We start from the raw sequence: 22,543 nt of genomic DNA on the forward strand, positions 1-22,543 counted from the left end.
GCTTCAATGTGCACTGCCTTTGTACCCTACGGCTATCGGCCAGACAAATGCCGTGTAAGATCTCAGAGGGATATTTGTCACTTATTGTAACTTAATCTGACCAATCCGCGATTAGTAGTTTAAGTTTCTCACAACTTCTTGGCCCCTTAAACTCGTTAGGCACCCTTATTCACGGTCCCCTGACTTCACATGGCAATTCAACACCATTCCGGACCTATTACTTGAAGCAGGAACTCAAGTGCACCCCACAATTGTGACGAAAAGGAGGTTGCTGATAACTTTCCAAAGCTATACTGTGTGAGAATTCGTGCAGACATTCGTCCGTTACTAACTACACGGCAACTTATCACGAGCCAGTAGAGGCTCTTGGTTGGACTTGAACCACAAATGTCTTATCCCCCTGCTTCTGCCTGTGACTGAGGCCTCTCCGATGAGCCTTGTTCACTGAGTTTACCTTACAATGCTTGTTGCCGTACTCAGCCATGCGTTTGTCTAGACTTGAGGCTCAACTGCACCCCCAAGATCTTGAATCAAGAATTCAGACAACAAGCTATTTAGGGGACGCTAAGTTCTCAAAAGTACAACCTCAGTCATTCCTTCTCTAGCTCTTTCTCGACTATCTTAGCATCTGTACACTGTCCTGGTAGAATTCGCCGAAACTGTGTGTAATACTTTCACCATGATGCGAATAGCTATAGCTGGGGGCTCCGGCCTTGGATATCTCCTGGCAAGTCATATATCCAAAGCAGCAAACGCTTATCAAGTTGTTGTTCTCTCACGATCTGTAAGTATGACTATTATGTATATATGAGGTTTCTAACAACACAGTCACGTCCCGAATATGCAGCACTTGACGTTCAAGTCATGGTTGTTGACTACAATGACGAAAATAGCCTAGCATACGCACTTCACGGAGTTAATCTTGTCATCTGCACATTTTCAGGGGGTGAACAGGTCAACCTGATCACTGCAGCTGTCCAAGGCGGTGTACAATTCTTTGTCCCTTCCGAGTTCGAAGGAAGCCTCGAAAAGCGGCCCGAAAACGATCAACTCGACCCCTATTCGTACTCGTCCCAAGCGAGACAGCATCTCAGACGCTGTGCAAGATCATCCCAGATGAAGTGGACAGTCTTCTCCTGCGGTATCTTCATGGAGAGATTTCTCCCCCAGGGGCTCGGAAGTTTGGCCATTGGTTATGGTTCAAACTTAGCCAACGTGGGATCTTACATTCTTGACATGAATACCTATACTGCTGAGTGCGTTGAAAAAAATCCTCGAGGGCATACTGTCCGTGTCTGCATGACATCTGTATATGATGTTGCTCGATTCATCGTTGCTGCCATTGATTTAGGACCTGCGAACTGGCCTCGCGAGTTTACGATGAGAGGAGACCGTCTGTCGCTTCGTGACATTGTTGGGCAATGCTCAAGAACCCTGAACGGTAAGTTAACATCATAAGTATGGAAAGATTATGCTAACTCATTAAGCGGCATTTTCTCTTTCTCAATGGCAAGCTTCAGATATTGCAGGACTTATGAGTGGTTTCTGTCAACAGGGAGATTACGCCAAAATTGCCTTTTATCAGCAGCTTCAAGCTACTGTTGAAGGGCGTTACGATTTTGGGCATACATCGTTGAATGGCCTTGTCAATGTGCAGCCGAGAAGCTTTCGCCAGTGGTTGAGTGACCAGTTTACAGGATAAAGCCACTATGGAGGCTTCTTCTGGCTTCTTTCACTATGGGTCAGCAATACAATCTTTGACTATGTTGTGTCGATGGACGTTCACTTTCTTTAGTTTACAGCTGTGCTGTATGTTGGTACTGGTAGCAACAAGGCAACAAATTAGCGGCTGGTATCGCGGTCTTCATATTTTATTGTTTATCTAGGCAGCTAAAAGAACTAAACTCCGCTTTTCACTCTTTATTGCAATTGCCCATAGAACGTTCTGTGGTCTTTAGTCTTCGTTGCTATAGGTCCTTTTTGGGAATGTACTGTATGAAAGAAATTCTTACTAGGGACACCAGGCCTGGCATTGGCAGATCCTGTGCGACAAGCGGCCACACTGGAGTCTAAAGAAACTTAGCGAGTACTTGGACGCTTTGCGAGAACTGTTGAAACAAACTTGTTCCTATGACTTGATACTGATACCATTATAAGTTCAGAGCAATCCTGGTCGAACTTTGATGAATGATTTCATGATTTTCGACAATCTTTACCTTAATTACTAAACCTGGATCCCATAATGTAGGCTTGTATTTCCCGTGACAAACTCCGCCTTCTTCCAAGAATACGACCTTGTAGTCTTCAGGATCGACACCAGGCCCAGGAATAGACTCATGTGGAGGTTGGAAAGCCAAACCTCGGGACAAGGTATGACCCCAGTCAAGAATGCGGAGAAAACATGCATGGTTGCAAGAGTAATTCCAACAACGATCATGGTTCACATTCCGTTTCTGGCTCTTAGTTCCGCGTTGAAAACACCAGGAATCCATGAACCCGGAATTTCTTCCGCACGACTTACCCAAAATGGCGGAATACTGGCTCGACTTGGAGGTCTGACCCCACTGGAGGTCCCCGATGAGATGTAGTCGATGGCTTGTGATTGAATGTCCTGACAAGTGTTAGCAGTGCCGACCAACAGTGATAAAGCAAGCTCGGGCGGGATCCAACATGTTCAAATTTCTCTTCTCGTACCTCATTCAGTCATGGAGGCTTCAGGCGCAGATAAGGGCTTCTTTCAGAAGCCTCCTGTTCTGAACAATCAGTTTCATGATGATGTGACCTTTCAGAGATGCTTTAAGTGTGGGTTCAAGGCCAGTTACTATCATTCAGAGGCCTGTGCTTACTTGTCTTCGCAGTGTTTCTTCCACGGCAAATCGTTCAGCAAGTCCAGGCTGAAATGGCTTCACTTGGAGATGATGTCCTCTCCGACCAAGTTTTTGCCTGGATCACGGATGCTGAACATAACAAACCCTTCCTTAAAGGATCAGGCCGTGATGTATTCGGCCAGTGGAAGGGTGATTTAGTCACTGGTGAAGGGTGGCGTGGCCTTCAGAATTTTGGCCTGTCCCGAGGGTAAGACATATACATTGTTGACTGATCAGCTATTGACATGTCTAGATTTGTCGCCGCTGGATATGATACTCCATATGGTGCATTTGCACGAGCATACCAGTTCATGCGCATACAACTTTGGACGCCATCGTGCGCCAACGTCGGTTGTCCTTCCGCTATGCAGGATGGCGCTGCTCGACTTCTACAAACACACCTTGGTAGCCCAGAACTCGTTATGAAACTCACAGATGAGCAAAAGAAAGTATTCGAGAACGCTTTCAGTCATCTAACCACACGAGATCCACAGAATGCATGGACCAGTGGCCAGTGGATGACTGAGCGAACGGGGGGCAGTGATGTGTCGTTGACCGAAACAACAGCAGTGCACATGCCAACTTCTGAGATCCAACTCGCCTCGAAAGATGAAAAGATACCACTGGGACCATGGAGTATCAATGGCTTCAAGTGGTTTTCGTCAGCAACGGACTCAAGAATGACTGTCCTCCTTGCTCGAACATCTAGAGGCGGACTTTCAACCTTTATGGCCCCGATGTACAAACACGATGCGAGTGCTACCACAGCCACCGGACTTCCGAGAAGCAACGGAGAGCAACTTAATGGAGTTCGTATCCAACGTTTGAAAAACAAATCAGGCACACAGAGTCTCCCAACAGCTGAACTAGTTCTCCAGGACATGCGAGCATGGCTTGTAGGTCAAGAAGGCCGAGGCATCCAAGAAATCGCAACAATTTTGACCTTGACTCGAGTGCACTCTTCAGTTGCTGCTGTGGGTTATTTAGGAAGAGGGTTTGCCATCGCAAGAGCATATGCTCAAGTTCGAAAGGTTGGTGGCGGAAAGGGAACTCGAATGAAGCTCACAGAGAGTTCATTACATATGAGAACCCTTTCAAAGATATCTTCCGAGTATCGTGGCCTTATGCTTCTTACCATCTTTACATCATATGTCCTCGGCGTTTCGGAGCATGACATAGCGTCAGACGCAAGTCTTTCACCTGCGCTAGAGGCGCTGACACCCTCTGCACAACATGCTGCGCCATTGATTCGGGTTCTTACTCAACTCACAAAAGCTTACGTTTGCAAAGCATCGGTACAGCTACTTTTCTCTTGTATGGAGGCGCTCGGTGGTGTTGGGTACCTTGCCAATGAAGAACAAGAGTACCTCAATATCGCCCGCCTCCATCGTGATTGTGCTGTACTGCCTATCTGGGAGGGCACAACGGATGTTTTGAGCACTGACTTCTTGAGGGCTATTAAGCATACGAAGGCTGGTCAGGACACTCTGAACGCCCTCGAAGACTCTATTAAGAAAGGTATGGCATTTCAAGGAAAGGTATCTTGGCCTGAAGGCTTGAACCCTTTGGATGTTTGGAAGAGCCTGAGGCAGCGTATTGAACGAGAATCGTTGGCAGACTTAATGGGAGATGCTAGGGAAGTTCTCTGGGCTGTGGCAGATTTACTGGTGTCTGTTCTGCTCTATGTTGACGCTGGTAGTGACGGTGATCAAGTGTCACTGGACATTTTCCATCGATTCTTGGAAGGGAAGAATGTCACTACGAAGCGAGAAAAGGTCTCAGCTCAAGAACAGCTTGCGAAGGACTTCGCAGTTGTGTATGGAGGCGCTAGAAACGAGATCTTTGCCAAGCTTTGACAGCACCATTGGTATTGATTCATGGCTGTATCATTTCACTCATTTTTGCGAATCTGGGGCCAGCACTGTCCTCGTCACATATAAAATGAAAGCTCAAGAGAAACCAAGAATGTTGAACCAAATGCAAAGAATGGGTATTAAGTAGTTGTACGCCTGTCCCACATCAACCCTGGAGACTCTTGCATGTGCCCTTAAAATTCTTCGCCTTCAGTGTAACCTTCTTACACGCCGTAGCATCAGTGTGTTTGTCTCCATATAGAACAGTACCCTTTGCACTTGTAGAAGTTTTTGAGCAGGAGTTGAATGTGCTTCCTCCATCATGCTGAAGAAGCGTATTGCTGCCACTCTTTTGTAACGTCCATGATTGGAAACCAGGCGTTGGATCGACGCATTTGAGAGCACCGCTTGGGCTGAGAAAGCAAGCGTTGAAGGCGTTGTCTCGAAGAATGTCTTGAGAGTTGGACAGATCGATACAGTAGAAGCCGTTGGTTTTGCCGGCATTGAGCAGCAGGTTGCCGTCGCTGTTTTGTTGAACTGTAGCACTAGTTGCCACATCTTGTAACGTGAAGCAGCAATGGCCATCGAAGACAGTATCCCGAGGGATAACTGCAGCTGTGGCCACGGTGCACAAGAGAGTGACCAGAGTGAATGACTTCATCTTGAAGAGGATATGGTGGATGATGTGAGCAGCGTAGATTAAGTATAGTATGAACTCGTAAGATTATTGAGTCCAGCTCAATTGTTAAAGATAGTAATAGAGAACTCAAACATCGTAGACATCACAAGAATTCCCTCGCCTTTTATAATTCTGGAGACCTCATTATCCGTCACCCATCAGGCTCGGCTTCATTAGGATCAGCAGAAATAAATCCATTCAAAGGCATCCAACCGAATGTGAGAATGCACGTTGGTCGAAGGATTGAGTCAGAAAGAAAGCCACTTGGCTCACGATGGTCAGCAGAAAGTCACATTTATCGTGAAAAGTCGGTCTCTAGAACTGTGATGTCCCGTGCAGGTGACTCCAAGTGATGGACGTGACGATTTCCATTGGGAGTCTCGGGGTTTCGCGCTATAGGACGAACAAAACTAGGGCCATTCTCAGGAGCGAATGGCTTGTCAGGAACAGCCGCGAACTAATTAGCAGAGTGACATTCGACGTGATTGTTGGTGCTATGCCGTTCATGCTCCGAGATGCAAGGCACAGGGTGGGTGACAGGCCAGGGATATCCTCCTTCACCGCAGGATAGAAAGCGGGGATAGCTTCATTTCATGCGTCCAGCCACAGACTGCCGGGGAGAATATCTTGAGGAGAAGATTGGTTGCAGGGAGTCAAGTGTGACGATGCATGATCCTGGAGGTGATAAGGTGCGTCTACTGTGAGCTATGAGACTAGCTCAGCCAATCAGAGGCTGTGATGCGGTTAATCACGCTGCGGGTGTAACGACTGCACAGTCACGTGAAACAAGATGTCGTTATCGGCGAGGGCCTTGGAGTAATACACCGTTTGTTACGCTCAACTCAAAGCGTAACCGTTTGTGCCTCTACGTCACATCCTTAACTTTACATTCAACGCTTCACTTTACCTTTAACAGGGTGTTTTTCTACATTGATGTGCAATACTCTTCATCAAATCATGTCTCACCACATCTGACGTGTTCTTGTTTTGATCCTTCGTTATCATAAGCAGCTCATCTGACTTCAGCGATCTTCTGCTTAGCACGCTTCCCCGACCTGCCTAATCCACCTACAGTATCCTACCGTTTCACCGCTCGCGGACGACTTTCTAGCTCTAACTTATCCATAAACCTCCACCGAACACTTGAGAGCAACTGCTTCCTCCAATCGATCAAGGAATCATGGCGGACGAGCATACCATGTCCAGTGAAGAGTGGGAGGAAGTTTCTCAAGACATCCCCTCACTCTCGGACCCCTTCCTTCAGCAATATCTCACAGGCCGAGCAAACCTCATGAGTCAAGAACAAAAGTCTCGCACAGATGCTTCATTCAGAGCCTCTCTTTCACCTATTGCCAAGCGCGCGAGTGACATCGTCGACTGCATCCGCGACCAGGAGAATGACTCCATCTGGACTCCTCAAGTTGAGGAAGAGTTAGCTCAAGCAGGAAACGAATGCATCTTTCCAGGAATGATGTTCATGCTGGCAAAAGATCGCATGGAGAAGACAAACCTTTGGAAGATTGTTCGACGCATGCCAAAGGGAGCGCTGCTTCATGCTCACATGGATGCCATGGTCAACTTTGACTTTCTCTTTGATGAGCTTCTGAAAATGCCAGGAATGCATATGTGTAGCGACCGACCTCTCAACACTGAAGAATCTCGAGAGGATGCAGTTCCTAGCTTCCGATACAGAACCAAGGCGGACACTGATGGATCTATTTGGGAAGAGAGCTACAAGCCTGATGCTTTTGTGCCACTTCCAAAGGCGGCAGATGAGTTTCCCCATGGTGGACGATCCGGCTTTCTCAAGTGGCTGAAGGGCCGATGCACTCTTTCCGTCACAGACACCCATGAGCAACACCATGGAGTTGATGCCATTTGGGTCAAGTTTGGAAAGTGTTTCCTCGTGTGCGCCACCATCATTCACTATGAACCCATGTTCCGGATTTTCCTCCGCGAGCTCATGAAGAACCTCAAGGATGATGGTGTCAACTGGGCTGAACTTCGGTAAGTCATAAGTCAACAATTTCTGATCTTCCTCTAACAGCTATAGATTCACTTGGCCACTTAACTATTGTCGTGATAAACAAGAGGAGCCTGAGAAAGACTACATTCACATGTTTGAGGTTCTGCGTGAAGAAATCGATAACTTCAAGAAATCGCCGGAGGGTAAGGGTTTCTGGGGTCTCACCACCATTTGGACTTGCCTAAGAAGCTGGCCGACCCGTCTGATCATAGAGAACATGGACTGCTGTATCGCTACCAAGATTGCTTTCCCTGACCTCATTGCTGGTTATGATTTGGTTGGTCCCGAGGATCTGGGCCGACCCCTGTCTGATCTACTCCCCGAGCTTTTCTGGTTCCGCAAGCAGTGCGCCATGGAAGGCGTCAACCTCCCCTTCTTCTTCCATGCAGGAGAGACACTTGGGGATGGCACTGACACTGATGCCAATTTGTTTGATGCGATCTTGCTTGGCACCCGACGCATCGGCCACGGCTTCAGTCTCTTCAAACACCCCCTGCTGATCGATATGGTCAAGGAGAAACGTATTCTCATCGAGTCGTGCCCCATCTCGAACGAGGTCCTCCGCCTCTGTGGCTCCGTAACAGCCCATCCCCTGCCCGCCCTTTTGGCGCGTGGTGTTGTTTGCAGTCTGTGTAACGACGATCCCGCTATGCTCGGGCAAGACACAGCCGGCATGTCACACGACTTCTGGCAGGCTCTCCAGGGGTGGAAGAACCTTGGCCTTGCAGGCCTTGGTAGCCTCGCGGAGAACAGCGTCAGATGGGCCGCTTTCGAGGACCAGAACCAGACTGACTGGATCAACGACATCAAGCAGGCTAGCCTTGGGACGAATGTCAAGGCCAAGAGAATGCAAGAGTGGCAGATCGAGTGGGAGAAGTTTTGCCTCTGGATTGTTGAGGAGTTTGGTGATGAATTTGGTGATGAAAAGGAGAAAGAAACGGCCAGTGATGCCTAGACACCTCTTCACGATAAGACGATAGACTAAGATGAAGGAAAAGCTGGTGCATATCGGCGTTGCATACTGAGATTTAGGCGCGTTCAACACAGGCGGTTGGGGAGTTCAACCATCATCTCCATGGATAGGGGCGTATCAGAGGTATACTTCATAAAGAGCTTGTGCCTAGAAATGTCAAAAAGACTAGAGAGTTAGCATCACCCACATTAAACCGTACTTCGCGATAGCCAGCCCCTTCGTCTCCACACTGCCATCGTCCATCACCGGCTCGTACTTATTCTTGCTCGACGCGACAATCGACTTGTAGACTTGCCCTTCACGCCAGCCCCACATCCTCGAACGGCGCCCCCCTTGGAACTAGCCTTAATCGCCTTTGGTCACCGCCATTGCCTTGTTCATGCAGTTCTGCTGGTCGACCCCCATGACGTACACGAAGATCGAGTCAGTGTCGCCGTAGGTGACGTTGTGGCCGCACTGGTTGTTGTCGATCTTCTCTCTGACGCTGCAGGGTTGGCGAAAAAGAAGGTTCAAGTCGCATACGATATGGCATTATTCGTAATGCCGAAGTTGTGGACTCCGGCGTTGAGGTGGCATCTGTCAACAGAAGTAGGCGACCCGAAGCGCAAAATTCTGCTCTGCTGCGAGTATCAATGGACAAGGGAATGTTCGGGTGGCCAATATTGTCACAGAACGTACAGAATTGGCTATTTGAAAAAGAAAAACCATGCTGTACTCCCTGAAGACTCCATGTTTTGTGGAGCGAGCAAAGCCACTCGGGGTCCTGTGAATAAACAGAATACAGTAGATTCTAGAGATGACACAGGAGAGTGGGAAAGGGTCCGGGAGTTGGCTTCTGTCTGTCAATCAATTACATTTCATTTGCATCAGGGCTCAAGTATCTGCTGGTAAATGGCTTTCTGTCTTCCTACTTGACCCAAGGGATGGGCTGTTAAAAAAATGATCAGGAATAGAGGCACTGCAACATGAACAAGGAGTGACAACGTTAGGGCAAGACTTAGATTTCAGTACAGTCTGTGTAATCAGGAATATCTGTATAGTCCCCATACATCTATAGCTGGATGAATCATCTGTGCTAAATAGCACCTCCTTCCCTTCGAACCCGATCAGATCGATAGACTCGCATCTTTCTGTACCAGCCAACGCCTGATTGTCTCCAACTACAGTGAGCTTATCAGCACCAACGACACTTACTGTCTCGACTCCATCATGAGCGATAGCTGACAGCAGTAGTCGTCTATGCGTCTACCCGGGTCTGGATGTGCTTGAATTTGAGCCTGATGTACCACTTGACGCTGGAGTGAGCTTCGTGGAGTATCAATTGGCCAGACGCGAGTTCAATTTTCTGTCATACCCTCGGAGCATTGCGCATCATGTACACGATCTCGATGTCGCAGCAAAGAATGTCCGATCGATATCAGTTGTCGTTGACAGCCGGAAAGAGCCGAAGGTGTCAAGCCAGGATCGGTCCGCAGCAACTCGTAGATGTCGATGCAGCAAGCACGAGAGTGAAGTTGGACTTGAGATGAAACAAACCATTAGTCTGGAGTTGAAGTCCCTGGGGGGAAGCACATTAGATATAAGAAAGCAAGGGGAGGCTGGCACGGTGATGACTTACAAATGATGGGCAATTGGTGAAGTTCGAAGGTACAGCCAAGGAGACGCAGAAATGTGTCACCAAGAGTTCCGTCAGATACCGGTTTTCGTCGCCAGCCGTTGAATAATCGAGATTATGGTGGTTGACTTGAGCTTCCAGCAACCTGTCTTCTGAGCCTGGCAATTCAGATATAACACCTGTTCCGTCATGGCCAGCTGAGTCACGTACTCCGAGCCCTTGGTAGCGTTGGCTTGGAATGCGATGACACAATCAGCGATTGGAAGAAAGAGTATAACGCGAGTGAACAAGACAGCGGGCGCGTGTTTCTGCTGGTGGAGGAAACGAACGTTAAGCCCAGATACCCGTTGGGGAACGTGCAACCGCGAGACTATCCCGAAAGCTGAGCACATCACTCTGCATCACCAAGTTGGGTCTTGGATACCATTGGTTGCAAGCGCGAGAGAGAAAGATGTATTTGAGTTCCTGGTGAAACAATGCCGTTCGATCATTCCGACGTTGGTCTGATCTCCCTAATTGAACTTGGCAAGGTCTGTAGGTAATGTTGTGGTCAGGAACTCTAAGATGCATCCAGTCCACCGAAAGCGAAAGGGCAGGATGTCAACGCATATAGTTCCGTTCGACAGAAGGCAACCCAGTCATTTAAACCAGTGCGAGGGTATTGCATTCAAAAAAATCCACCCTCTTGACTCATGGAGAATTGACCAGGATGGCCCAGCAGGAGGTTGGTTCCATGAACCTCCTAGTCCAACTGCCATGGTGAAGGAAAATCGGATGATCTGTAAGCCGATATCTTGAAGAAGAAAGACATGTCTCCAGACAACGTTGTTCCCTATGCTCATTATGATGGAATCTGGCGCCATTCATATCGGTTGCTGAGCTACCCGTCTCTGTATCAATCTCACCGAGATCGCGATAAAGCACACCTTGATGGAAGTCATGGTGAGTCTGGGGATGTAAGAAGCTTGGATCCATCCTATACAAACGATGATAAGAATGAGCTCGCGGAGGCAAATGATGACAGATATGAGTTCGTGAAGGGGTGGGAAGTTGTCAGAGGGGGGTCGAGAAGGCACAGAAAGTCACGGAAATAGTGGTGGTGTTGTTCGATGATCCATATGACAGTTGTTGACAGTCGATAGTAGTTATTGAAGGCGAAAAGGAATAAAACCCAAACACCAACCCGAAAGTCGGGGGGCAACGTGGTGATGGACGAGGTACAGTTAAGCGCGTTTCGTCCGACGCGCGCCTCAAGCCTGGTGCAAAGTTTATTATTGCACGAGGTATACCAGAGACAATAAGGACGAGTCTCTGGCTCATATTGCTTTTTGAGCCAACCAACCAGCAATTTTCATGCCATGCAGATTATCCTCGGGCCACTGTAGATATGTAGATCCGAGCTGGGGTTTGTGAAGGGATTTTGCGAAAGAGTTGTATTGCTGCTGATCTGGGAAACAAAACGAAAGTAGAATATTCATGCAAGAAAAGCGCATGCTTTGTGTGATAAACGCGATGTGCAAAACAGAGCTGCGGAGAAGGCCTTTTTCATTTTGGTTTTGATGTTGGGTATAGAAATGAAGAGCCAATGATTATGTGAAGAGACGGGTGTTTTGTTGTCGTAGGATAGTGATCTGAAGAATCGATATCTGTTTGTATCTGATCAGATCAAATCCTGGGCAGTTAGCATTTTGTATATTGTCATGATTTGCTTGGTGTAGGTAGGTACTTACAAGTTTCTTATTTGGGTAGGGTGTGTCTCATTAGAAGAGACGTTGGATAAAAGAAAACTCCGCAATCGATGCCAGCACGAAATGCGGTACACTTGGTTGCGAGCCAGAGGGGACCAGTTACTTAGGCCCTGTCTTTTACTCAGAAATGAGTGGCAATTACCAGAGCATGCTCTGGATGGCTTGGGGATTGTCCATCGGACTTATTCTCCTCCTCTTCTTGAGCGACCCACAACATCGCGGGACAGGGAAACAGCTGTCACTGTTATCTCTAAGTATCAGAGTTATTTTGTCCTCGATAAATCGAAGGTGTGCCTTTGGGAATACTGTACTTACCAGGTTGTGGTGGTGCTGATGCTGAGGTGAAATGAGAGGGGAAGAGGGAAGAGGAGGAGGGAGAAGTTTTGTAGCAAGAGAGGCTGCCGAGCAGGATTTTGTTTCTGCAGCAACAATTCAACTCTGTGTACATACGAAAAGGGGGTTCGGTTGCCCTAAGGTAGGGGGTTATCGGCCGTGGGTGATTCTGTTGACAGTTGTTGACAGTAGTTGACAGTGCCACGGCGCCGCAAGGGGAAGACCTCCAAGAACCTGAACTAAACTCGACAGACCCCAGTGCAGGTTTCCGGCGGCAGTTCATGTAGATGCATTCAATATTGTTTTCTTCCAGCCAGTATTTGTGGAGTATAGAAGGTCTTAGCATACCCCTGAATCACTTTGCTGGTCAATTTCCGATGGCTCTTGAAACTCGTGAAGATATTTTGCAATATCTTGACGACGGCTTACTGCTTAGAAAGAAGGCTGACTATTCGTGGACAGAAAGTACTTGAGTGAGGCATCTAGGCGGTAACGTGAGATGTGTTTAAGTCGAATCTTCAGCAGCATAAAGGTGCAGAACTCAAGTCATTCCAGGTCGATAAAAGTAGCCTCATGATGGGGGACATGAGTAAAAGGGATACTGGCTACGTTTATTAGACAGAATGCCCTGGGGAATTTACTAATAACTCAGTTCCAATAGAATGAGTCTTCATCGTTGCGTTTATGTGATCCTTCCTGCGACCACTTCTTGATTGCACGGCGAGCGTTGGCCCTTACATTGTCCCTGTTGTAGTCCCTTACTAGTCGTATTTCGGCAGCGTCGTAGTTGTAAATCGCTTCCGCACGGATCTTAACATCGTCCATGTCAGGGTCCAGACGCACATTTTCAGAGTGTAGGTTAGAACCGCCTTCGCCTTTCCAGGTCCAAAGATAGAGCCAGTTTCGTAGTTGAGGGTAAGCCCAAAATATACCGGCGCATTTGCACAGCGTTCGGGTCGTTGCTCCGTGACACTTGACTTAATCTGTTCCATGGTGAGTGGGAGGGTAACATTGAGTTTGCCGACGACGATATGACTGTCGTGAATTGACTTGTTGCTAAGAATAGGGTCCTTGGGAGCTCGTTGCAAGGTGTTCCACCCAGAGAATACGTCAGTCAAAAACCGGTTCCAATCCGATACTGTGATAATTGCTCGTGGGGTGAACTCTTTACCCAGAACCAGCTTAGGATGCTGTTTCTCACCACCAATGCCCCTATAAGTCCCCTGACTACTACTATGAAGAGCGACTTGCTGATGGTCAATCCCCTTACCAGCATCATCGTTACAAGTATCGCTACCAACGTCCCCGAAGCCAATCTCCTCCCCAGCGTCGTCGTGGCTCTATTGACCGTAATGACCCTGGCCCTACTGAACGTGGTCCTACTAGTAATGGTGGTCCCCTTGGCTATGGTCCTCCGGGATATGGACCTCCTCGACTCAACTTTAACGGCCACCAGCTCCCTGCCTGTATCGAAGACGAAGAATTAACTAAAGAGTATGTGTTGAGTGACGTATCTCGATCTGCGTCTCAGCCGGCTGGCCAGGATGCCGATGGGCCTGAAGACTTGGTATTCGGGGAGGTCCATCCTCTATTTCAGATGTACTCCGAACTCCCGAAGGTTGCGAACCCCCCATACTTACTATCAAGGGCTTTCGAAGCTTCCTTGAAGAAACCTTTAAGGATTGGGCTTCTGCTCTGGATGCTGTAATGCGATTGTATAACTGAAAGATAGACATTAGACTTGAGAATCCAAGTCATTCGACAATCGAGCCAGTGTCGGAGGTTACAGTATGCATGGTTCTGCCCCCCAACAGTACTGAGCTCTGTATAGAACTAAGGTAGTAGACCTCTTGTGGGTTGGCAAACCGTGCGGGCGTGTCGATTTGGCGGCCCCCAATGCCACACTCATTAACAAAGCATCAGATCTATCCGGTATGGTGTAGTGGCTAACATTTCGCGCTCTCACAACCTGAGAGATCAGTTCCGCGGAGCCCAGGGTTCGATTCCCTGTACCGGAGTTACTTTTTGCGATCCATATCAATGCCAGATAGCTTCAGTAAATTCTCTCGATCATTGAGTTATCCAGATGCACAGATACTTATGCTATGTGGCTAGGCCTTCTATCCTGAACATGCTACTTTTCTTTCCATAGTGATTATCTCCTAAAAACCATGAAGACCGATCTTTGAGGTGGGCGAGCGCCTCGTCGAGCGTTGGTTGTTGACCAGAACTCCGCCGTGCAGCTGGTAAAGTCGCTCGCAAGGACTCCCGTTGAATAAGAGGTTGAGCAACCAAGCCAGTCTTAGAGACTTGCCGAATATACTTCTGCGTATGGTGCTTGCAGACTTCCTTGTTGTAGGTGCCGATCCTGTTTCTCTCGTGTTGATCGCTTGGCTGAAAGCATCCTCTATATCCTTGACCGTCGGTCGCGTCAAGGATAACATCCTTTAGGTTTGCGCATGAAAGTTTTGCGTCCTTCCATTGAGTAGTGAGTGATACATTTATCACCGAGGGTCAAGGTGGTGCCATTAATCTATTAGATATCACTCAGTAAGTTACATATCACTAAAGGCTACAGGGCCGTGAGCTGTATGCATTGGCATTATCAGGCACTTGACCATTGATTTTGACAAATTCGTTGACACTTTTAGTACCATTAACGAGGTTGAATGTTGCTAAGAGCCAATGCTATCAACTACTCATATATTGAAATGAGGAACGGATGACTCGTGTCGTTCGTAGGACTCCAAGAAATGCGCAATTAACCCTAAACTTAGGATAACTATATAAATTTCGTATAATTTATGATTATACTAGGCCTAAGCTTAGGATAACATTATAATAACTTTGGGGCAGTAACAAGATCGGCCAAGATCTTGATACAGACCCAGCCTCCTTTTTCCAAGAAGCCAAACAGCCCATCTGGCATCGCAAGTTATGCGGCGCCTACACTTGCATCGAACACAACGAGATTTGTAAAGGTTCTCATCCATGAACGGACCTGGCTGGATACAGTTCTCACACATGATGGCCCTCATAGTGAAATTGACCTTGACAGAGATTTCTATGAACGACTGACGCTCTTCCAGGTACTCGATGAGCATCGATAAGGGAGGTGCTGTACAGTTCTTATTCTTGGCCCACAATGTAAGTGCCTGTTTTGGCCCGGCTCAATGCGACAGTGAGGCGGGATTCTTGGCTGTGAAGCCCCAGCCGATCCCAGTGTCGAAGATGGTGGCACCAAAGCTTGGAGATCCGTCGGCAGTTCGAATATCGAAAAGGCCGTTGGGCATCCTCACCACATATACTTTAGCCAGAGGTCCTTGATATATATTCTTCTGCGCTTTGTAACCAGTGATGATTAGAGCAAAACCGCATCCCACATGAAACGCCATGTTCTGGCTACATTCAGGATCTTACTGTCGCGGTACATTTGGATGATCAGCTGCATGACGTGGTTCAGATGGTAATGTTTGGTGAACGAGAAATCGACAAAGGTCTCCTGTGGCTCTTTGGGGCGGGTCATGATGGTGTTGCCACGAGCATCGAATGTTGCCCTCAACTACTCATGGAGGGATGTAGTGACTTCGGTAGGATCCCGATAGACGATGGAGATATCACGGCCACAGAACGCCTCGATCACGAACTCGGCAGCATGGCGCCTGGCACGATGGTTGCGCTTGAGCACAAACATGACATCGCCAGTGGCTTCCATCCATTCGAAGAACTGACTTCTCGCTAAGGGCTGTAAACAGACTTGAAATCCGACTGGCCATGAGCAAGAGCCATGGGTGAGAACTGTTTTGTATCTCCAACGAAAATGCTCAGTGATGACTGAAGCTATAGAGACGTATTCTCATTTAGTCGCGCCGCCTCGTCTGGAAACCAGTTGTGATAGTTGTCAGCTCTGCCAAAGCGACAGGTGTACCAAAGGCAATGTCTACGTCATCGATAGCGGTAAGCATAAGCCTTTGAAAAGCCTCATGATGCTTGGTCTTGTTCAGAGCATACCCGTCAGGGTTGTTGACCAGCTCGTTTCAGACATAATGTACGTCAGACCAAGTCTCAGGCTCATCAGTAGCCTTGGATCGTGCGTACTCATAGAGTGAACACTTGACTCGTGTGGGAGACTTCTCATTGAAAGCCTACTGAGGTAAGGCATTGATTGGTGTGTTGAGTAACAGCCGCCTTTGAGGGCTTGGAGGCGATATCAATAGATGTGTCGGTCTCTGTAAGTGCGATCGGCGGTGCAGTTTAGGACTCTTCGCATCTTTGGAAGTTCACAGGAAGGAACTGGACTTACAATTCGGAGTATTAATGAAGAAGTCAGATTGCGCTGACTAGTAATCTGGTCCTTGCTGCGTAGTACTCTTGTCATCTGGGCCTTGCTACAAGGCTGTACCTGATAATACCAACTTCGATATGCGCGTGGTGAGAGTTCCATCCGTTAAAACTGTCAGAGGAAACTCGTTTCTCATCTCTCATGAGGACTTTGACTTCTGGGTTGATGATGTTCATCAAGGTTTCATTTTGGTACTTGGGCATCTTGATCGCTAGGTTCAGCCACTTGACAACTTGGTTGTTGCAGATCATCGAAACGTTGTTCTGGTTAAGCAACCCTCGAGGACGGCAGGGGAGAGTTTTGCTTTCTCGACTTCAGAGACGCGTTCGGCCTGTCTGCGGAAAGTTCTGTAGTTGGGAGGACTTCGTGAATAGTCTGCCCCAAGCAGACCATGGTCACTCATTAACATCTTGCGAGTAGCTTTGTGGTAGTTTGGAAGATGTCCGCGAAGGAAACTAGTGACGCCAGCCCGTTCGTAGATTTCGACGAGCACTTGGTCGTACAGTGTCTCGAGGGTTTCTTCATCCACGAAATCGCTTTTATATATAGGGCGCACGGTTTTGAGGGACATGACTAAGGTCGAAGTGAGTAGACCTGGCGGCAACCTGGCATCCGTCTCATTCTGCGCCTCTGCTGGCACCATTGGTAGAGGGCGCGTGTTGTGTGGTCTGGTGGGGAATTAATGAGGATATTTATGATGATGTTAGGATACTTACTTTAATAGTTTATAATAGTTTATGATGATATTAGGATACTATCATCCAATATCATCTTGAAAATAGGCTGGAGACTCTCCGCGGGAATTGAGTGCGGCCTGTTTGAGGCGCAGGCAGAGCCTGGGAGACAGAGAAGCCTGTCGGCGGGAAAGCCTTTGACCGAGAAAGTGTCTCCGGGGAGAATAAAAAGGTAAAGGCCTCAGATGGCTTGATGAATTATTTTTGGCCGTCCAAATATGCTTTGCAGCCTGTGAGTGTGTGTTGGAGGAGTAAGATGCGGAAGCAGAAACTGTGCAACCACTCTAACAGTGTTTGCCACCACCGCTTGAGGGGTGAATACCGCGAGTCTCTTGAAGGAGAGGTCTCTATTTGTTAATGGAAGTAATGACAAACCCGTTCTATGCAGCTCACTTTCTGCTTACTCCGATGAGTGGCCTCCACTCTGCCCTGCTCAGGCGATATTTAACACAACTGGCACCCCTGGCATGTTTTATAAAAGCATTTGTTCAACTGGCAACTCCCGTGGGTTGTTTGCTTGCCAGGTGCCTAGTCGGAAGTTGTTGGTAGAAGAGAAAAAATATCCGTAGTAGTAAAGGATTTCCACAAACATGGAGCCGGCAGCAGATGGCAAGCAGTGCTGAGAATCGCATTGATTTCGTTGCTGCATTGCTAACAGTACTAAACTTAGGATTAACTTCCCTAAAACTTTTGTCTAGATCCTAAAGTTATCCTAAGTATTATGATAAACTCAGGTCTAATTCCGGGCATTTCTTCGTTACAAAAGTATTTCTCCGCTCCCCATCACCACTACCAGTTATGAATACACCCACACACACAATATCAACCATATAGACTGTTATTCTCCCTGCACTCCCATTCTTTGCATCAACCTCCACTCTCATCGATCGCCGCCCTGCCCAAGCCTCTTCCATTAAAGACCTCGAGATTCAAAATCTCCCCCTTTTTATATCATCTACTACTCCTTGCATGACCAATTCTAAAAGAAATCTCGTGGCCGAGAATCATGCTCTGACTCTTCCAGAGTCAGGGTCCGAGGTAGCCAAGTGCACTTTTGAAAGCGAGAAATATTAACCCCATAACGGGAGCAATGTCACCCTCCCATCTCATCACTCTGGATCCGAGCCATGGCTGAAGAGAGCACTTCTGAGACTCCGTCTCCAGGACAAAACATAGCTCATCCTAAATGTTTCAGCAAATTCGAACTAGATGATAACTACATTGCTATCTACACCTTTCACAGGATCAAGCCACTTCTTACGGACAAGATGTAGTCAAAGTTATATGGAGCCCATCTTCGAGGGTGGCTGGGATGGCTTAACGGGATCTTCTTCCTTGCCCCTTCCTCCAAAGAGGGTGGTCAAGGAGTCCGATCCCTGCGTTGGAACATGGAGCCAGGACTTGACTCCAAAGTCCCTAAAGAGAACCTCAGAGGGCGAGATAAAGCCTTTATCACCAGTACGCCTCAAGGACGGGGCTGCTGACTTCTCTGGAACCCTTCACGACTAACAAGCGTAAATTCTCTCCAAAGTCCGGAACTCACAATCAAAACTATCGTCGTTCAAGAACGCGGGTATCGATCCGGCAATCGGCGATATCTACGAGGCTTGTGGGGTCGTCTGTGCGAACCAAGACGCGGTTGAGGCTCGCCAAGTCTCGGACTACAACAAGAGTTACGCCAGAAAGATCACCCGTCATGAGATCATTAAATGGATGAAGGCAGGGACGAACGGAGAGATTGTGGCAAAGGAAGAGGAAGACCAGTTAAGCGGCTTCCTTGGGATGGAACTCTTCTTTCAGTGGCCACGAGAAATCTTTTGACGATGAGATGGAACTTGACAGTCTTCCCAACAACTTGGCAAGCCGGTATTGTATATGACAGTCAGCTGACACTACCCGATGCACGGGATAATTGCCTGCATTTGAAACTCGAGCAACAGTTCTCCGCAAGTCAATTTCAACAGGGGACAGTGGCGTCACATGGGTTCCAGGAAAACGGCAAGAGTCTTCTGCTCTCAGTGCAGTGTTGACCGGATGTTCACGAACCTTATACACGGACAAGCCAATAATCGGATATGCCTATCTTGCTTTCAATATCGGCAAAAGCACCGTCATGATAAGCCACCTGCAGAACTTACATACGGTAACAGATCTCTTCATGAACAGTGGCTGGCCTAAGGCGACTGAAATGTTTGCTCTGGTTATGGGTGTCCCCGAACAAAGATAACATTCTATGGCTGAAGAGATCAGGCCAAATGCATTATGTGTTACAGAAGAGCAAGAAAGCCGAATTCTCCTGATGATAAGTAACATTAAATGGCTACGCCCTACAAGGGAACAAGAATACATTGAAATCAAGCAATGAATAGGACAAGATGTCATTGTATGAACTTTGGTAATTTGGGAGGAAGAAACGTTATCGCAGAGAAATAAAAGTAATATACACATGTTCAGATTGTACGTGTACCCCTTTCTGCAGAGTTTGACGTGCGACTTGGTTGAGAGATCTCTGGCCTTGACATACACACATACACACACACTCTCTCTCTCTCTCTTTCTGGAGTTTATTCTTTTATTCCTGTCAGCCACATAAGGCACATCTTGGTGCTTCGCTGGTGGCTGCCAGGAGAACTATGAATAATTACCCCTGAGTCTGGGTAGCAGTCCGAATACAAATTTCGATATGGATTCATAACAGCTATTAGAAATGTGGTCTCAAAGAATGGATTTCTCATACGTCAAGAAGGGGCCATCATCCGAATCCTGTTTCTTGTTGGAAACTAGTGAGACCAATCTTGCTCCTTGTCAACCAAATGCCATTCAAGACGGAGAAATGTTCACCGCTGTTATTACCATACTCTGAACCCAGGACCGATCTAGAATTTCTTCTTTACACTTCAAAGCTTATGGAATCCAGGATACTTATCGACATTTTAAGGATTCTCCTGATATAATTGCTCACATTAAGGGGAACTCAGATTCTACTACTATCACAGTCACTTTACGGTCAAAGCCGACACTTATTAAAAGGGCCCGGGCTTAATTAATGAAGTGGTTGTAGATGGTAATCTATTCGTAAAACAACAAGCATTCGACCTGGTGTGTTCAAAAGGTCGCGCTACCTCTTTGTGGATGAAATATGTCTCAAGCAAACATACCAACTCAACCACAAAGTGCACTAAAGCTTTTAACGAATTGGGAATAATGCCTTTGGTTCCTTGTCCTCTAGCAAGGAAAGTAAATTCTACAAACTTTAACATAGGAGATGGAGCTGTCTAAATTGTACATGCTTCCATGGGCGCCATCCTCCTCAACGACAGCCATTCCACTACATTTCCCTTGATTAGATCCATTGAAAGTACTGCCTCGACGCAATTTGGCTGGATCTTGATTCCTGATCGACTCCTCTGCTTTGAATCCTTACTTTCTGTACCAATGTCGGGTAATGCGGGTGTTCCTCATTTTCCGCTGTAGCTGGAAGATTCCGTACATCAATGCTTCACTCGTAGGAGGGCAGCCCGGCACGTAGACGTCAACAGGAACTACACGGTCGCATCCTGGTTATGGGGTTAATTTGGGTGGGAGTTGAGTGGGAGGAGGATAAGACATACCTCGGACGACAGAGTAGCTGTAGTGGTAGTATCCACCACCATTAGCACATGAACCCATGGAAATAACCCAGCGGGGATCAGGCATCTGATCGTAAACCTGTCGAAGAGCAGGAGCCATCTTGTTTGTGAGAGTACCAGCAACAATCATGACATCGGACTGTCGTGGCGAAGCACGGAAAATAATACCGAGGCGATCCTGATCGTATCGGGGGGTGGAGAGATGCATCATTTCGACGGCACAGCAGGCCAGACCGAAGGTCATGGGCCAAAGGGAGGACTGACGAGCCCAGTTGGTGACGGCATCAAGTGTGGTCCTGTTGAATGGAACAGATTAATGCTGGTCCAGTATTTCGGTAACGAATGCGATTTTCTCGACACAAGCGAAGGTTGCAGGAATAACATACAGCGCATACTGCAAGGCACCCTTAGGAGCAATCTCGCTGGGCAGCGGAACCTCTCTGCGAACCTTTCCTACACCAGTTGCTGAGTGAGTCTGGAGGGCGCTAGCATCGCGGCGAGAGTTGGTCGTGAAGGCGGCAGCGGTAGTTCGGAAAGGAACAATAGCAGTTGTAGGCTTGACTATTGTAACAAGTAAAGTCAGCAACATGTATTGGCGTCGCGATGATCGAATTCGTTGTTCGAGCTATAAAGCCCGCCTGGCCGGAAGAGTTCAAGGCACGCACCTCGGAGGGCCATTGAGGCCGCGGACCGCGTGGAAGAGAGCATTTCGGGCGAGAGAACGATTCGGCAGAGGAGCGAACCTCGATCGCACGATATCAGAGAGCCTGAAGAGGGGAGATTGGCGCGGGCGTAGTTGACGGCGTTGGCGGAGCGAAGCTTTCTTGGTTGATGTTGAATGATTCGCCTCTTTGCTTGCCGACCTGGAATAAGACAATTCTGATTGGATGAGACGGGTTTCTCGAAGCCGTGGATTAGCCGGCTTGGTGGGGCTCCTCTTCTGGTGATAACCTCGGGGGACCTTTTAAGAAAGATGGATGTCGAAAGTGAATGACTTTTGGGAGTTATTCCTGCGGTGGGAGAGAAGACAGTTCAAAGACTTGAGGGTTTTTTTCCTTGTTGAGGTTTCAATGGGAATCGTTTTGCCTCACACTCTGTCACTGGGTTCAGAAAGTTTCATGCTACCAAATCCATGACGTTCACATTGCCTCTAGACCACTTGACGGGAAGCAAGCGAATTCTCTCCAATCGACATGAACTGAAATGAAATTTTGTGTTCTGGTTCTTAAAGCCAGTGGCGAATACCTGGTGTTCGTTGATTTGTGTCTTGATTGCTTGGGCAAGGAGATGGGAGTGTCACTGGCTTAACACTAGATCTTGGGTCGACTACTACTCAGACGCATCAACATGTCAGGGTTTCAAAAATGCAAGAAACTGTGTTTCCATTGTTCTCGCCTGTATATTGGCCTCTATGAAATTCAGAGGCCGTTTTGGTACAGCTATTGTCATCCTACATGCTTGCATTGACGGTGCCAAAATAGATATTTCAGAAATGGTTTGTTACAAAAGCGCAAGCCAGTGCAAGGGGCATCATCAGTCAATACCCTGCCAGCTAAAAGTTGCCAACCATGGTTGATAATAATTAAGCTGCTGGGGTGGCGATTATGTCTGGCTGCCTTAGTGTACGGAGAATTTCGATGTGAATATCAACCTGGAAGTATTGGGATATTCAATGAGTTTAAAGGAGATTCGGTAGGAAAGTATGGGATGTGCATTCCGGGTCTGATCAACGGCTTGAATATCA

The 22,543-nt window shown here is 47.6% G+C and overlaps 11 protein-coding genes and 1 non-coding gene across 15 annotated transcripts; 6 read left to right on the plus strand and 6 right to left on the minus strand.

Annotated features, from left to right (window-relative positions):
* The first annotated feature begins 450 nt into the window (after window positions 1-450).
* On the plus strand, window positions 451-1,917 carry FOIG_07333 (uncharacterized protein). Its single transcript, XM_031206854.1, has 3 exons — window positions 451-784; window positions 829-1,441; window positions 1,488-1,917. The coding sequence occupies exons 1-3, from the start codon at window positions 680-682 to the stop codon at window positions 1,700-1,702; spliced, it is 933 nt and encodes a 310-aa protein (XP_031063973.1). The 5' UTR covers window positions 451-679; the 3' UTR covers window positions 1,703-1,917.
* A 683-nt stretch (window positions 1,918-2,600) lies between these two features.
* On the plus strand, window positions 2,601-5,516 carry FOIG_07334 (uncharacterized protein). Of its 2 annotated transcripts, XM_031206855.1 has the most exons (3): window positions 2,601-2,802; window positions 2,859-3,075; window positions 3,121-5,516. In XM_031206855.1, exons 1-3 carry the CDS (start codon window positions 2,706-2,708, stop codon window positions 4,721-4,723), a joined length of 1,917 nt encoding a protein of 638 aa, XP_031063974.1. In that variant the 5' UTR covers window positions 2,601-2,705; the 3' UTR covers window positions 4,724-5,516. The 2 variants fall into 2 exon arrangements, with proteins under 2 accessions (XP_031063974.1, XP_031063975.1); XM_031206856.1 differs by having other exon boundaries at window positions 2,859-5,516.
* Window positions 4,389-6,093, minus strand: FOIG_07335 (uncharacterized protein). Its single transcript, XM_031206857.1, has one exon. The coding sequence runs from the start codon at window positions 5,379-5,381 to the stop codon at window positions 4,887-4,889; it is 495 nt and encodes a 164-aa protein (XP_031063976.1). The 5' UTR covers window positions 5,382-6,093; the 3' UTR covers window positions 4,389-4,886.
* A 147-nt stretch (window positions 6,094-6,240) lies between these two features.
* On the plus strand, window positions 6,241-8,661 carry FOIG_07336 (adenosine deaminase). Its single transcript, XM_031206858.1, has 2 exons — window positions 6,241-7,406; window positions 7,453-8,661. Exons 1-2 carry the CDS (start codon window positions 6,580-6,582, stop codon window positions 8,378-8,380), a joined length of 1,755 nt encoding a protein of 584 aa, XP_031063977.1. The 5' UTR covers window positions 6,241-6,579; the 3' UTR covers window positions 8,381-8,661.
* Window positions 8,662-9,364: 703 nt separating this feature from the next.
* FOIG_07337 (uncharacterized protein) lies at window positions 9,365-11,296 on the minus strand. 2 transcript variants are annotated; one of them, XM_031206859.1, is made up of 2 exons: window positions 10,017-11,296; window positions 9,365-9,956 (listed from the first exon to the last, which is right to left on the minus strand). In XM_031206859.1, the coding sequence occupies exon 1, from the start codon at window positions 10,403-10,405 to the stop codon at window positions 10,088-10,090; it is 318 nt and encodes a 105-aa protein (XP_031063978.1). In that variant the 5' UTR covers window positions 10,406-11,296; the 3' UTR covers window positions 9,365-9,956; window positions 10,017-10,087. The 2 variants fall into 2 exon arrangements, with proteins under 2 accessions (XP_031063978.1, XP_031063979.1); XM_031206860.1 differs by having other exon boundaries at window positions 9,372-9,917.
* On the plus strand, window positions 10,490-13,802 carry FOIG_07338 (uncharacterized protein; the record flags this gene model as incomplete). The annotated part of the gene is made up of 4 exons (XM_031206861.1): window positions 10,490-10,547; window positions 10,588-10,794; window positions 12,080-12,102; window positions 13,281-13,802. 4 exons carry the CDS (start codon window positions 10,490-10,492, stop codon window positions 13,800-13,802), a joined length of 810 nt encoding a protein of 269 aa, XP_031063980.1.
* Window positions 13,803-14,022: 220 nt separating this feature from the next.
* FOIG_07339 lies at window positions 14,023-14,112 on the plus strand. Its single transcript has one exon. It is a non-coding gene; the product is annotated as a tRNA-Glu (tRNA).
* An 835-nt stretch (window positions 14,113-14,947) lies between these two features.
* FOIG_07340 (uncharacterized protein) lies at window positions 14,948-15,489 on the minus strand (the record flags this gene model as incomplete). The annotated part of the gene is made up of 1 exon (XM_031206862.1): window positions 14,948-15,489. The coding sequence occupies one exon, from the start codon at window positions 15,487-15,489 to the stop codon at window positions 15,265-15,267; it is 225 nt and encodes a 74-aa protein (XP_031063981.1). The 3' UTR covers window positions 14,948-15,264.
* A 167-nt stretch (window positions 15,490-15,656) lies between these two features.
* On the minus strand, window positions 15,657-15,883 carry FOIG_07341 (uncharacterized protein; the record flags this gene model as incomplete). Its single annotated transcript, XM_031206863.1, is given in 2 exon segments — window positions 15,657-15,839; window positions 15,848-15,883. Coding segments are annotated over 2 exon segments (219 nt in total).
* A 650-nt stretch (window positions 15,884-16,533) lies between these two features.
* On the minus strand, window positions 16,534-17,106 carry FOIG_07342 (uncharacterized protein). The gene has a single exon (XM_031206864.1). It carries the CDS (start codon window positions 17,077-17,079, stop codon window positions 16,684-16,686), a length of 396 nt encoding a protein of 131 aa, XP_031063983.1. The 5' UTR covers window positions 17,080-17,106; the 3' UTR covers window positions 16,534-16,683.
* A 1,452-nt stretch (window positions 17,107-18,558) lies between these two features.
* On the plus strand, window positions 18,559-18,991 carry FOIG_07343 (uncharacterized protein; the record flags this gene model as incomplete). The annotated part of the gene is made up of 2 exons (XM_031206865.1): window positions 18,559-18,628; window positions 18,702-18,991. 2 exons carry the CDS (start codon window positions 18,559-18,561, stop codon window positions 18,989-18,991), a joined length of 360 nt encoding a protein of 119 aa, XP_031063984.1.
* A 1,208-nt stretch (window positions 18,992-20,199) lies between these two features.
* On the minus strand, window positions 20,200-21,837 carry FOIG_07344 (NADH-ubiquinone oxidoreductase 19.3 kDa subunit, mitochondrial). Of its 2 annotated transcripts, XM_031206866.1 has the most exons (4): window positions 21,465-21,837; window positions 21,186-21,360; window positions 20,782-21,095; window positions 20,200-20,727 (listed from the first exon to the last, which is right to left on the minus strand). In XM_031206866.1, exons 1-4 carry the CDS (start codon window positions 21,505-21,507, stop codon window positions 20,591-20,593), a joined length of 669 nt encoding a protein of 222 aa, XP_031063985.1. In that variant the 5' UTR covers window positions 21,508-21,837; the 3' UTR covers window positions 20,200-20,590. The 2 variants fall into 2 exon arrangements, with proteins under 2 accessions (XP_031063985.1, XP_031063986.1); XM_031206867.1 differs by having other exon boundaries at window positions 21,186-21,837.
* Window positions 21,838-22,543: the final 706 nt, after the last annotated feature.

The sequence above is a fragment of the Fusarium odoratissimum genome (genome assembly GCF_000260195.1).
Source record: "Fusarium odoratissimum NRRL 54006 unplaced genomic scaffold supercont1.10, whole genome shotgun sequence".
Taxonomy (NCBI): Eukaryota; Fungi; Ascomycota; class Sordariomycetes; order Hypocreales; family Nectriaceae; genus Fusarium; species Fusarium odoratissimum.

What these genes read in the sequence shown, in the direction of transcription:
- FOIG_07333 (XM_031206854.1), top strand. Translation starts at nt 680, where the DNA reads ATGATGCGAATAGCTATAGCTGGGGGCTCCGGCCTTGGATATCTCCTG. An exon ending in TTGTTGTTCTCTCACGATCT is followed by an intron (nt 785 to 828) that starts GTAAGTATGACT and finishes CTAACAACACAG; the next exon opens with TCACGTCCCGAATATGCAGC. An exon ending in ATGCTCAAGAACCCTGAACG is followed by an intron (nt 1,442 to 1,487) that starts GTAAGTTAACAT and finishes TAACTCATTAAG; the next exon opens with CGGCATTTTCTCTTTCTCAA.
- FOIG_07334 (XM_031206855.1), top strand. Translation starts at nt 2,706, where the DNA reads ATGGAGGCTTCAGGCGCAGATAAGGGCTTCTTTCAGAAGCCTCCTGTT. An exon ending in CTTTCAGAGATGCTTTAAGT is followed by an intron (nt 2,803 to 2,858) that starts GTGGGTTCAAGG and finishes TTGTCTTCGCAG; the next exon opens with TGTTTCTTCCACGGCAAATC. An exon ending in AATTTTGGCCTGTCCCGAGG is followed by an intron (nt 3,076 to 3,120) that starts GTAAGACATATA and finishes TGACATGTCTAG; the next exon opens with ATTTGTCGCCGCTGGATATG.
- FOIG_07335 (XM_031206857.1), bottom strand. Translation starts at nt 5,381, where the DNA reads ATGAAGTCATTCACTCTGGTCACTCTCTTGTGCACCGTGGCCACAGCT.
- FOIG_07336 (XM_031206858.1), top strand. Translation starts at nt 6,580, where the DNA reads ATGGCGGACGAGCATACCATGTCCAGTGAAGAGTGGGAGGAAGTTTCT. An exon ending in GTCAACTGGGCTGAACTTCG is followed by an intron (nt 7,407 to 7,452) that starts GTAAGTCATAAG and finishes TAACAGCTATAG; the next exon opens with ATTCACTTGGCCACTTAACT.
- FOIG_07337 (XM_031206859.1), bottom strand. Translation starts at nt 10,405, where the DNA reads ATGTGCTCAGCTTTCGGGATAGTCTCGCGGTTGCACGTTCCCCAACGG.
- FOIG_07342 (XM_031206864.1), bottom strand. Translation starts at nt 17,079, where the DNA reads ATGGTGCCAGCAGAGGCGCAGAATGAGACGGATGCCAGGTTGCCGCCA.
- FOIG_07344 (XM_031206866.1), bottom strand. Translation starts at nt 21,507, where the DNA reads ATGCTCTCTTCCACGCGGTCCGCGGCCTCAATGGCCCTCCGAG. An exon ending in GGCCTCAATGGCCCTCCGAG is followed by an intron (nt 21,361 to 21,464) that starts GTGCGTGCCTTG and finishes TTGTTACAATAG; the next exon opens with TCAAGCCTACAACTGCTATT. An exon ending in CAGCTACTCTGTCGTCCGAG is followed by an intron (nt 20,728 to 20,781) that starts GTATGTCTTATC and finishes CCCCATAACCAG; the next exon opens with GATGCGACCGTGTAGTTCCT.